Genomic DNA, 13660 nt, shown 5'->3' with positions numbered 1-13660 from the left:
CACTTGTTTCTTGTTGCTTTCTCTCGAGAACCCTTCCAAGCTTCAGAAAGGAGGCCTCCCTATGCCCTAAACTTGTGTTGCAGTGTCTAGACTCTGGAAAATTCTAGGCCGGATTCCTTGACTGTGACTGCTTCTCAAAATGTGGCTATTGTGAAATTGAGGAATCATTGCAAGTCTATATAGCAAAACCCTCCTCATGTGTAAATAAAACATTGGGCATACATGCTTATCTGTGGGTTCAAAGCTCTTCTCTCGGAGGAAAATAACCCTGGAGACTCCGTGTTGATAGTGGCTAATACAGTTGATAATAGGTTTTTAAAACCAGATGGACATTTCCCAAGACTCAGTGTTCTGGGGCTGGGGACAGTGTGTATCGTGTTCTAATCTACAGTACGTGTTCACCGAGGAGACTGCTTCCCCTGCTGCACTCATCAGCAGCAACTGTGCACTCTCCCAGCCCGTGAATGGCAGGGTCAGGAGGTGGCATGCCATCCTCTGCTCCCTACTGCCATTTCTAGATCTGCACCTTCCCACCGTGTGGCAGAAACCAGCTATCACAAGGCTCCTTTGTCTCCTGCCCATCGCTCTCTTCTCTTGGCACTGACTGACCGGCAGTCAGACCCCCAAGCTACCATCACTCTTGGCAGCTTGGATGGCTACCTAAATGGCCCATCTAATTCCCCATCTCCCATCGCCTTGACCGTCTCCTCTCCCTTACTTTTCTCCTGCATGCCACCTTTTCCACTCACTCCCTTGGTCCCATCCTGGGCTTTGTCCTCTCCAGAAGGGATTCACCTCAGGAATCAGGCTTCCTCCCTCCACTCTTATCTTACCCCCTGGCCACAAGTTCATGTTCCACACTGCAGGGTAGCGATCTCTTAAAACACACCACTAGGAGGCGCCCTCCTTAGTGCACTTTGATGGTGTCTCAACGTTCTCAGCATATAGACCAAACACCGTGGCGGGGCTCACACAGTCCTGCGTGAGGTGGCCCCTTCCTATTCTCTCTTGGGATCGCACTCCCCAGGATTCTCTCGTCTCTACTAACAGCACCCAAAGACAGCATTCGATGCATTCTCTTTGAGAATTTCTACATAGTGATAACTGATACTTGATTTGTATCCTGCTATTTAATGTGATGCAAAATAAAGTTGTATCAACTATTCCTATCCAGCGCTAAGTCATAGCTGGCGTGTAGTAACATACTCGGATGCAGAGGAACAATAAAACATGGCATGATACTATTCCCACCTAAAGGAATGTGCCAGACCTGAATTATCCCCAGGTTTCATGTCAATAAATAGATGGCAGATACATTAGTCTGAAATGTCCTGTGAAGTGGGGACCTATCTCCCAGACATATGCCGCAGTGGAACCTAATCCCCCTGCACTCCGACTAGGAACCACATGAACTGGAATGAAGTGGCTATTTTAAAATCGCTTCCCCAAAAGTGATTTCTTTTGGACCCATGAAAGAAATTTGCTGAAGTTCTAGAAGTTTAAAAAGTGCTTTTGGTTGCCAAGTAATTTAACTAAGAGAAATTAAGGGCTTGGAACTCTTCTGGATGAAAATATGTTTTCCCACCCAGCATCCATCTTGAATTTGTTTCCATTCGGAATTCAAGAGTCATGCGGGCACTGGCTTAAGTGGCGGGCGGGGGGGACACGGAAGTGTCACGTGATTTGCTGTGTCTGATGTCAAGGCAATTAAATAAAATACAGGACGTGATTCATTCTGATTGAATCAATTAATCCAGCTGCATATCAAACACTTAATGAATCACTCTTTATTGGGAGACCAATTGGATTCTAAAAAGCTGCTCCTACTTATTTTTAGATGACCTAACCCAAGAGGTCACTGAGAGCTTCCTGTTTTCCTTCTTTTACTTTTGGACTCCAGTGATTATCATTTTCCACATGTGCAGCTGTTAGGAACCCCAATGTTAATGTTCAAGTGCAAGAAAATCATGTGAACCATTACAGCTCAGCAAGACCAGCACGCTGACCCCTCCTGCCTTGCTTCCCAGGGTGGCCATGGAATGGATGTGAGCGCACGGACAGGACTCTCTGTTCCGAAGAGATGCCCTGTGATTAAGTTTCACTTAGGCCCAGGACATCTTTTTAAACATCAGAGCTACTTTAAAAGAGAAAAAAAAAAAAAAAGAAAAACCTCTTTTGCCATGAAGCCCGATATATTTTTTTAAAGATTTTATTTATTTATTTGACAGAGAGAGAGAGAGAGAGATCACAGGTAAGGCAGAGAGGCAAGCAGAGAGATGGGGGAAGCAGGCTCCCCGCTGAGCAGAGAGCCTGATGCAAGGCTTGATCCCAGGACCCTGAGATCATGACCCGAGCTGAAGGCAGAGGCTTAACCTACTGAGTCACCCAGACGCCCCGAAGACTGATATTTTTCTCTAATTTAGTTGGTTGGGCGATGTGTCTTTTCTCTGGACCACCAGAACCTGCCTTCCTTTTTCCTAGCCTTCCAGAACACCACCAAGTTTTCCCTGAGCTTATGTAATATGCAAATACAATAAGTTCTGAAAAATGTATAATGGCCCAGTACACATTGGTCAATCACTTCCCCTGGCCCACCCTTCTCTGCTCATTCACATCCTTACTTCCTGTTGTTTTGTAACCTAAGCAAGCACACACGCATCTCTCTCTGCTGGGGAAATTCAATCATCTCGTTCTGCTTGGTCTAGCCTAAATGGGCAGTTCGGAAGAATCACCACAAGTCTCCATTATGAGGTTTCAGTCCTCAGATCAGTAACATCATCCTAGAGTAAACCAACTTCAAAGATACACATTACTAATGCCAGTCCGAGTGGCTCCTTTAATCCTCTCAATAAACACTAAGAATTTCTCTAATCTAGCAAGGTAAACGTGATGGATGGCAGGAATAGGACGAGTAAGGGTCTCATGTAAAAAAGCTACCCTGGTTGCTAATTTTCATTTACAAAGAAGGATAAGAACATATGGACCGATGAACTAGAATACAATCAATCACACAGCGATAGGTAGCTGGACAAGAGCTAATGCCCTTTGCCTTGATCATTCCGGCAGTAGATTCAGCAGCGAGAGGCAGGGATCATTCACATTTTCAACTCCCTTTCTCTAGTCCGAGGCATACACTTGAAATGTGTGGAGATATTCTGGTTGGGTGCGGTGCTACTGGCATCCAGTGGTAGCGGCCAGAGATGCCACTAACCATCTCACACGGTGAACAGGACAGCCTCCATAACAAAGAATTATCCAGTCTGGGGGTGCCTGGGTGGCTCAGTCAGTCAAGCAGCTGACTCTTGATTTTGACTCAGGTTATGATCTTGGGGTCCTGGGATGGAGCCCTGCGTGGTGCTCTGTGGTCGGTGGAGAATCTGCTTGAGGATTTTCTCTCCTTCTCCTTCTGCCCCTCTTCCCACTCATTCTCTCTCTCTCTCTCATGAATACATAACTTTTTAAAAAAAAAGAATTATCCGGTCTAAAATGTCAATAGACCCACGTTGAGAAATCATGCTCTAAGGGAAGTAAAACGTTGGCTTCCCATTCTTTCAAATTCTTTATCTCCTTTTAGTCCAAAGAACCAAATGTCATGACACTTTAGGCACAGTTCACGACATGGGTGCAGAGTCGGGAATCAATGGTGTGGACTAGGTCTTGTCCAGTACTGACCATAGTGCATTTATTTTTATACCTTCGGTTTGACTGCCTTTCATCATTTTTCAAGCAGAAATTCAATCATTATAGAAAAGAACTTCAAGGTGAGACATATGGCTTGGCTCACTCAACACTCATTCATTATGTCACATAAAATGGAAATACATTCACACAACCACACCACTCAGCAGTCATTTCATATGGGACCATACAAACAAGCCACAGAGAATTGTACTGCGCTAATGGGGCCCAGGTGCCCATTATGCAGGCTCAATGAGTATTAGTTTAAAATGACCATAAATACCTCTGAAAGAGTGGCTAATGTGTCAGTTCCCTAAATAGACATAGAGGGGGACACAAACCAGTATGGAGAGAGTCAACAATTCCCAAAACATATAGGGCAAAAAATAAGCATGCTGTGATTGGACAGAAAAATGCTGAGAATGGCCCATCTCCTGTAGCCCATGAAGATGAGACTGTTTCTTTCCAGTAGCCATAGTAGGCAAATCCAAACTTTTTCTCATTCAACTAGCCCTGCCTAACGATCTGGCCTTGCCAGACAGCTGGTTAGCGTTAGAGATGCTGTCCATGGCTACTCAACCCAGGGTCTTCTTATGCGCTGCTGATTGGCCAGCATCATAATTGGAACCATAAACTTGGCCCAAGTCACACTTTGCTCAAACCAGTTGAATTCATCAATTCAGTACAGGGCCACTCAAACACAAAAGAGTAGACCAAAACAGGCTTTAATGACATTCCATTGTAGAAATCCAGTTTGCATAATAGAGTCGAACCGCATAAATCTATGCAATTCAAAAACTCCACCAAATTCAACCATTATGCTCCACGGAAGATGCCTCGGCTCTAGTTCATGCTGTCCCTTACCTCTGTCTTTGTTTTTCTCCTTTCCTAGTGAATCCAGTTTCTTTCGCAAAGATTTCTTTCTCTTCTGTCCATCTGTAAGTATTAAAAGAAAGAAAAGTCGTGAACAGAAGCATACATGTGGTATCTTATACCATCAATACGTACATTTGAACAAAAGCACGACTTCTCACTTACTTTGCTCCTAATTTGACATTTTAGGCAGAATAATGGCTCTGAAAATACACAGAAATCCCCGACTTGGATAGTACACGCAACAAGAACCTTGACGTATGCTCTCAAATTTTGTTTCAATCATGAAAGTACAGAAAACTTACCTCCTTCAGAATTAATTGAGTGTTGACACTGAGATATGTCTGCTGTTCCTATTAAATGGGTCTCTTCCTATTTTTCATATTTATGCAAACCAATGTCATCTTGAATCAAATCTCCACGAGAGGAAAGTCAACGGGACATATGATTTTGACATTTATAAGCTGGTAGAGTGTAACTGGATAAGGAGATGAATTTGGGAGTCTAGAGAAGTCAGATCTAACTATTGCTGCACCATTTACTAACTGTGTGACTTGGGACAAGTCTCAGCGTCCTCATCTATAAAATGGGAATCTCATGAGGTTGTTGTGAGATTTAATGAAACATTGTACATCAAATGCCTCATGGGCATGAATTCAGATTTACTTTCTCTGTAGATCTCTGTGGCTGTACTGTAGTTTTATTAACCATTCCCCCACTAAATGGACATTTGGGTCATTTCAAAGTTTTCCCTACAATAAGTAAAGGATATACCCCCTTCCAGCATCTTGTACTTGCAACAAACGTATGTAGCATGTCTACTCTCCAAATAATAAAGATACCACTCATATCAGTAGGCAGCTGCAATCAAATTCCTGGGATGTCATCAGAAACCGTTGCCAGTCATCATGGCAAGAATGCGTTTCAAGATGACACAACCGTCAACCTAACGTGTGGGAGGCACACCTCGGGAATCCACACCGAGGTCAGGTAGGGGAAATGCAGCCCGTGCTGCAAGGAAACTTGGGTTTAAAAGGAGGATTTAGAATTTTTTTTTTACAGGATACACTCAAAATTGTAGTCCAGAAGGAGACTCAGCCCAATAAAATTTCAAAGCCAAACGCTGATATCAGAAAAAGACAGCATGCACGTTCTTAACCAGAGATGAGCATTCCCGGGATCCTCGTGGGGCTGCAGATGTTCCCAATTCCTTCTCTCCGGATTTTTGGAGGCAAAAGATATCATGGTATAACCAACAGACACAGTCAATCCCTCTTCTTTCAAAAAGCAAAGAAATATTGCAAGAATGCCTCTCCTCCCACAAAATGGACACAGTTCGTAAGAGCCTGCACCCTTGCAGCTGTGAGGTTTGTACGGGGGGACAAGAGTAAGACACTTGTAATGCAGTGAAGAGACAGCCACCTCTCACTATGGGTATGTTCTTATCTCCAGTGTCTAGATGATGATTACTTATATGGCCTACCCACAACTTATTATAAAATATATGACAATAAACATACTAACAACACAAGACTCAAATCCATTCTCCAAACAGGACTTTTACTTTGTTAACGCTGTTCATCATTTCACATCTCCATGTGTCTCTGACTGTAACAAGGGTCTATTTCTTTAACAACATTCTATCATTCCTTCATTTTAATCGCTGACCCAGAAGAACAACTAAACTATATAGTAAAGCTAAAGAGACTTAGTTTTCATAACCAGTGCACAGATCCTAAAATTCAAGCAAGTTATCAAAGAACCAGCACACAGATAGATAGGATAGGGGACATTTTCTTTAAAGATAGTTTTTTTTAAAACTTCTTTTTAATTGGAAGCTGTAGCATATATAAAGATGTGTATAACTACAAATGTGCAGTTTAAATAAATAATAGGAGGCCAAATCCCACACCGCAACAGCCAAGTTCAGAGGTAGACTACTGCTCATGCCCAAGCCCCCTGTGTGTCTCCCTCCTTTCCCCCCCAGGTGATCACTGGTCTGGTTTTTGCAATAATCAAGCATTTGTTTTTCTTCGTAGTTTTACCATCTACAGATGCATTTATAAAGAATACAGTTTGTTTTCCAACTTTTGGGCTCCCCTAGATGGAGTCACACTGTAGGTATTCTCTCCTGCCTCTTTTATGCCATTCATCAACACTTTGGAAATTCGTCCCGTGGAGGCGGGTGGCTGTGGATCACTCAATCAAGTGGCTGTATACTGCTTTCTGGTACAAATATACCACGGTTCACTGGAAATTTGAATTGCTTTTAGCTTGAGACTCTCAGGACCAGTGTTTTTGAGAAATGTTGTGCATGTCTTGCTATGTCATGTCCAAGACCCTCTCTCAGACAGTGGTTCTTGGAATGTGGCTCTGGGACCACTGGCATCGGTAGTGCCTGGAAACTCTGTATGTAGAGCTGCAAATTCTATGGTCCTGCCCCAAAACTACTGACTCAGGAACTCTGGGGCGGGGCCCCACAATGTGTGCTTTCCCCAGCCCACCAGGGGCTAGTTCCCGCTGAAATCTAAGAACCACTGTTCTGGGAGAGATATGTACAAGCTGCGTTGTCAGGCTAGCACGTATGCAATCTTGGCCTCTACTAGGTAACATCAAACATTTTCCAGGTAGGATCGCTCATTTGTATTCCCGCCAGCATGAGAGTTCACACAGTCCCACAAGGATAATGTGTACTTCAAATTCCAAGATTCCAAACAATATCTCGAAGCCTCCTTATGGGGAAAAAAAAATGTGATCTTTGTGAATAGTGGCCTACAATTTTAAAAATGCTTAGCTATTTACAACGGATACAAACATTCTCTTTTTCACTTCATGAGACAGTCCTCACACTCACCGCAGGTCAGCATGGATAAGTGACCCTGGGCCACAGCACACCTGGCAAGTCTTGGAGTTTGCACTTCATCCTAGCCTCAAAGGAAGGTTCTAGCTTGTTTCCAACCTCCAGAAAATTCCTGCTGAGGGAAGTTTGAAAGAATGCCTTTTGGCGCCACCTCCCTTACTTTTCCCAACCACAGCTGCCTTGCTGTTGACTCAGACCAGAAACCTAGATTCTCAGAGAAGGCAAACTGAAGGAGTTCACAGGCAGCGAGGGGAGCTCAGTGAAAAGGGAAGGGAAAATGCTATAAAAGAGACACTTGGTGGCAGAACGGGAAGTGGCCCTTTAGAGATGGCACCTAACGACTAGACTTGAGTCTAGCGATGCTGGGAACTGGTAACTCTTTGCTGGGAGGAACTGTCCTGTGCACAGTAGGATATCTAGCAGCATCCTTGGGCTCAATTTCCGGGATGCCAGAGAGCCCACCCAGTCCCTGTGGTGACAACCAGTAATGTCTCTGGATGTCACCAAACGTCCGGCGGGGACAAAATCACTCTGGTTGAGAAGCCCTGGTCTGTGCATAACTCTACCTAGAGGGCAGCTATAGGCTCAAACCATGTGACACCCAACTCCAGAAGAGTCACATTTTCCTAATTATCACAATGCTCGACCCATACCCAATCTCGGTTTCTGTTTGAGGCAGAACAATAAAAAATGTTTATAAATTGTTGAGCTTTTACGTATCCGGTTGAATAACAATTTCTTTCAATTTGGAAAGAAATGCGAGTCTGCCTATGGCTATCTTTCTACCAGATTCCTGTCTAATAGGAATAGAGCAGGTTCTTTGAATAAACAGCCTTCCATTTCTCTGTATGAAGCATCTCACCCTTGTTTAGGTCAGGTGCGGAACCGCATTTGGTGATGAACGGCTGTCTGAATGGATACATGAGCGTGTCTTTGGCAGGTGGGGAAGACTCAGGGGACACTAGTTCTTTTTTCTTTTTCTTTCTTTCCTTCTTTTGAGGACTAAACATGGTGGATGGGGAGACTTCCTGGCCAGCCCTCCGCTGGCCAGAACAAGGATCCAGGAGGAGATTACAGGAAGGCCATTTTCTCGGCAAATGGAGCTGTTCAGCAATGGAATGAGCTGCCTCACCCCACCCACCCCCCCAAAAAAAAGAAAAGAAAAGAAAAAAGAAAGCACTGCTCACAGTGGCTTCTGTCTCCGCTGCTCTTTCTGTCTTGAATCCCTCACTCTGGGGGAAGCCACATCATGAGCAGTGCTATGAAAAGGGCTATGCGGTGGGGACCTGGGGTCTCTAGCCAGCAGCCCTGTGAGTGGGCCGGGCCACCGATTCTCCTGCCCCAGTCAACCCTTCAGATGACTGCAGCCCCAGCTGAGCTTGACGGCAAACCTCACACACCAGAACCTAAACCAGAGCAGCCGGGCTGTGATAGTCCCAGAAACTGTGTGCGATCAGAAATGTTTACTATTTTCAAAAACAAGAGAAAAGAAAAGAAAAACAAAAAAGATGCCCGGCCAAATGCCTGGTGTATCATAGATAGGATGTTGGGTCAGAGAAAGGATATTTCGTGGGGAAACTGGTAAAATCGGATCAAAGTCTGCAGTTTGGCTGATAGCAACGTATCGATGTTGGGTCCTTTGTGGTGATAAGTGTACCAAGGTTACATAGGGCACAAGGTCATTAAAGAAGACTGGCTGAGGGGTGTATAAGGGAACTCTGTAACTGTCTTTATAACTTTTCTATAAATCTAAAATTATTCTAGAATAAAGCAGTTGTGTTGTTGTTTTAAAAAACCCTTTCGCCCCGGTACTGCACGTATTCAAGCAAAGGCTGAGGCCTCATCTGTCACGCACGCGAGAAGGTGGAGGCTCTCACGGCTCACTGGGTTCCTCGGAAACACACAGACCGTGGAGCTCAACTTCATGGCGAGAAGGTGACTCACAAGTCAGAGTTTCTGACCTGGCTGGAAACTCCTGAAATAATCTTCCTAGTCACATCTCCCTGATCTGGAAGAAACCAGGGGTCTGGGCCAATGTAAAGCATCTGTTATGCCTGCCATTCTGGTGTAGCATGTTTCCTGGAAAGGGAGTGGACAGATGAGAGGTTCGACCAGATTTGTTGTTATGGCGCTGGTGATGTTTTCATAGGCGGCTGATTAGAGTGTCCGATGATCCCTCCTATTTCTTAGGTTCCCTAAATCCCTTTTCTGTGTAAGTTATCCAGACTTGTTGCTTGATTGTTTGCCTCCAAGAACACAGATACATATATAAATCTGTTTCCTTTTCAAGTCCCCATGACTGTTCTGATGAACCAAAATACAGTGTTTAAATTACAAGAATGAATGTGGATAAGGCGAGCTATACAATGGATGCGGATGTCTTATCAAAATGTTTACTAAAACTATATTTTATCGCTCACTAAAACTCAAACTCATCCTTTAGTCTCATCCACCTCCCCTTTTGAGGGCTCTCAAGCCACAAACTTCTAAACCGAAAGCAAGAAAAAGACTAAATCAGATACTTTCTTTCCAGTTTGGGACAGGAAGGTTTGTCAAAGAAGTTACGTTATTATTAGTGGTCCTGGCACCTGAGGGCCATTCCTTGCACCCATACTCCACATCTCGTGTTTTCCAGTGATTCATCTCAGTGGTATAAGTTCATCTGGTGTGTTTAAGTCAACACTGAAAACCTGGCAGGACTGAGGACAAAACGCCAGGCAAAGACCCATCCCAGGAAAAGGCGCCTGGGTAGGTTGGGGACAGTTGTTATTGCCATCGCCATCCTCAGTGGAATGGACTTGAAATTGTCCCTACTGATTTGAGTTGCCTTTTCAAAGTCCATCTGGAGAAACAGAAAGGAGGGTAGTCCTGATAAAAAGGGGGAGGTAGTTAGCAGGAAAACGGACACCTCTACTTCTTGGCAGGAAATGTGGCAGCGAGCCCAGGATAGGGGACCCGATGTGACCAGTGTGATGCTTCAGTCTGAAAGCTGAACTGGGATTCACTGTAGAGGTTCAGGAGAGGAGCTGAAACAGCGTTCTGGCCTCGGTGTGCAAACAAATATTCTCTGTCCCCGGATACTGTGCCACAGAATGTGACGGATCTCCTTGGCGTGGGAATACGATTTATACTATACAAGTTATCTGTTGAAACAGCGTCGTCCCCCCAGAAAGTGGGCTCGTCCCCCATACATTGATCCATCCCTGCTCCATCCATCCCTCCGTCCAACACCGATACAGCCCATTCTGTAGGGGAGATGGAGCTTGGCGCTATGAACCCAGGTGAACAGACACAGAGTTTAGTGCCAAAGACAGATACATGGAAAACTCACTAAAGCGAAATGAAGAAACATTTCAGTGGAGGCATCTAGCAAGTGGGAGGTCAGAAGTGAGAAGGCTGTCTCCAACTCTGCTTGAGAAGGCTAACGTTCATGTTCAGTCTTAAAGGACGAGGTGAGGCCTCTCAGGGGCCTTTAAATTTTGGTGGGGGTTCCCTCCACTAAATCACATGGTGACTATTTAGTCTAGGAGGTCCTTTCTTATCCTAAGCCTCTTATTCCTGATAATCCAACCCTTTATCAAGCAAGCATTCTATTGGGGAAAAAAGATGAGAAGATTGTTAACCCCCATAGTTTCTTTAGTGGGATCTAGGGCTCAAGAGAGTGACAAGTTAGAATTCTGGAAGAAAACAGTCTACATGGAAATCATGGCAAACAACGTATTCAAGCCCAAACGTGTCCCACTGTTTGGTCAAGTTTGGATCTCACTATATATTTTTTCATGTTTTAAGAAATCTTCCATGCTATAGACTGTTGGTTATTTAATCAAGTTCAAAGGTCAATGTTTCCGTTTATATATCACCTTCTCCCTAGCAGTTCTTCCATTAACCTTGATTGTAATAGGAGGCAAGTAGAAACACAGCGATTGAGTAATTTTTCTTGGTGTGAACCCCAATGAATTAAGCATTGTTTCTTTAGCCTGCTAGCACCCTGTGGGTTAGATTTTTCAAAATCTGTTTCCAAAGTGTCTATGTTTTTCAGGGAAGAAAATATTTATGGCATTCTTAAGCAATACAGATGCCTCTCAGAGCGGAGGCTCCACAAAGTACTTGTGAAATGTACTAATCCTCGCAGTTTACATGTTGAAGTGGTGGTGAAATTAGCAAAGCTGCGGTCAGAAAACAAGAACATTCTGTGAGTCTCTCTCACTGTTGTAAAGGGAGTCAGCTCTTGGAGGTGACCATGCTTCCCGTTAAATTAAATGCTAAGAAGCCTTCTCTGCTTTGTGTAAATTATTTTGGCAAAGTAATCTGTTCTGAAATTTTTCCTTAAGAGGAAAAAAATCACCTTGTAGATTTTTGAGCCTCAAAGCAGGTGTTTTTCTATTACAGAAAATCATTGAGATATTTGTTGATCATGTCTTATTCTATCAAAACACAAGGTAGGGAAGCTCATCTCATGGCTGGGAGGTCATGGGTTTGAAAAGCTCAACGATGGTTTCTCCTTAACCAGGCATTCTTGATAATCACTGCTTGCTGTAATAACCAGTCATGATCAAATTATGCCCTAGAAGGAACTTTTACTTGCTGTCATTTTTCCATATTCAAATGCTGTGAGTAAAGAAAATAAAAAGCTATAAGCCCATGTTCCAAAGGAGCAGCCCTGCTGTTCTTTTGTCTCTCCAGGCATCCTAACTTGCATTTCTTACAGCATATTCCTTAAATCAAAAACAATGCTTTTAACTTAGCCTAGGTAGGCATTATATTTGCAGAGACAGAAGTTTCCAAATATCAGAGCAAGAGAAATGGCTTTTGGCAGGTCTTTTCCTTAAGCCATGTTTCTTTCCTAGAGCATAAGGGAAAGAAAGCAGTTAGGAAAACTAAAAGACAAAGATCACTTATCCCAAAGGAATGCCCTGGATTGTTAAGGAAATTAAACTCCAAATTAAAGAAGTTTCATCATTACTTGTTTTAAAGCCAAAGCTTGTAGTTCAAGTTGAAAAGCTAAACAGACAAGGGTCTACACATGGTCTGATTTTTGATCAGTGTAGGGGCCAATGCTACAGACTTTCTTTTGACAGCTGTTGTTTTATAGTGAACAAGTAAGAAGGGAATCAAATATCTTTAAGTCATGAACTTTAAGCCTTGGGAATGCTTCCAAATTTCTGCCAGTTGCTCCCATGAAAACAGCTCTCACAAAGGCAGTTACTGGAACAATGACATAATTAGAGGAAAAGTATTAGGGTCTTCATCCTTTCCTTTTCCATTCTTGCTTTTGATTATTCTTTGAGACATGGGAAATAATTCTTCACAACACAGAAAACACTGTATAAATAAATGTGCTCTGATTGAATTCTAAATCCATTGCCTTCAATTTCTCACGTATTTCCTGAGCCACAGATCTATGCCAAGGCCCATGCTAGACACCAAAGCAAATAAATGTGACCGAAGAATGGTTTCCTCCCTATTGCTTCTTTGCAATGACGGACGACGTTGCCATTATGTATACCGATAGTTTCTAATCTAAATCCACCTTTACCCTACTATGTCCCGACCAATTTTTTTCTTTCCCTGATTTGCTAGGTGCTCACCCTCCCAGTGGTCACATACGCAGCCTGGGGTGAGTACTGAGTCCAGGCTCAGGAAAGGAATCTGAGGTCAAACCAATTCCAGTGATTTCTTTCTGCTTGCTACTGTGGATTTGGACACTGGCAGACGTTGCCATTCTGGGGATGGAGAAGGGAGGGAAGTCTACTGGGAAGCAGGGGGGAAACACTCCTCTATTATTAAAAAGATACCTGATGGAGAGTCCCTACTTCTCTGCTTCTTTGTGCTGCTATAGAGGCTGGGATATTGGGGGCTGCTGCAGTCATTTTGTGACAAGCGAAGCCAGCCAAAGAACAGAGTGACCCAGTGATGATGGCCAAGAAGAAATTCCCGAGTCCTAAAACTAGTCTATCTATGGGCTCCTTGTAAAGTAATATAATCAATCTCTTTATTAGTTAAGCCACTTTGGATTGGGTTTCTGTAATTTGCAGCCAAAGCATCTTAACAGTGGATAATCCAAAACTCTGCTGTGGGATGTGTTTTTCTACTTATATTAGCACCAGCCTTGACAGGTATTGCCAGGCATCCCTAAAAAAGACGTCCATGGGAAGTCAGAATGTTTGTACATTGGGTGGGATCTATGATAAGGAGGGTAATTGAATTATAAGAGAATTATAAGTGAATATAATAGAATTATATTGTATA

The 13660-nt window shown here is 43.5% G+C and overlaps 1 protein-coding gene across 1 annotated transcript in view; it reads right to left on the bottom strand.

Moving 5' to 3' along the window:
• Positions 1 to 13660, bottom strand: part of ARHGAP6 (Rho GTPase activating protein 6) — a 251182-nt gene that overhangs the window by 50981 nt on the left and 186541 nt on the right. The window contains 1 exon segment of the mRNA XM_032880204.1: positions 4543 to 4614. Coding sequence (XP_032736095.1) covers positions 4543 to 4614 — 72 coding nt within the window.

Source organism: Lontra canadensis, unplaced genomic scaffold, assembly GCF_010015895.1.
Source record: "Lontra canadensis isolate GAN:19392208 unplaced genomic scaffold, GSC_riverotter_1.0 scaffold68, whole genome shotgun sequence".
NCBI lineage: Eukaryota > Metazoa > Chordata > Mammalia > Carnivora > Mustelidae > Lontra > Lontra canadensis.
Note: the sequence above shows the minus strand (reverse complement) of the source record. Positions and strands in the feature narration are given on the sequence as shown.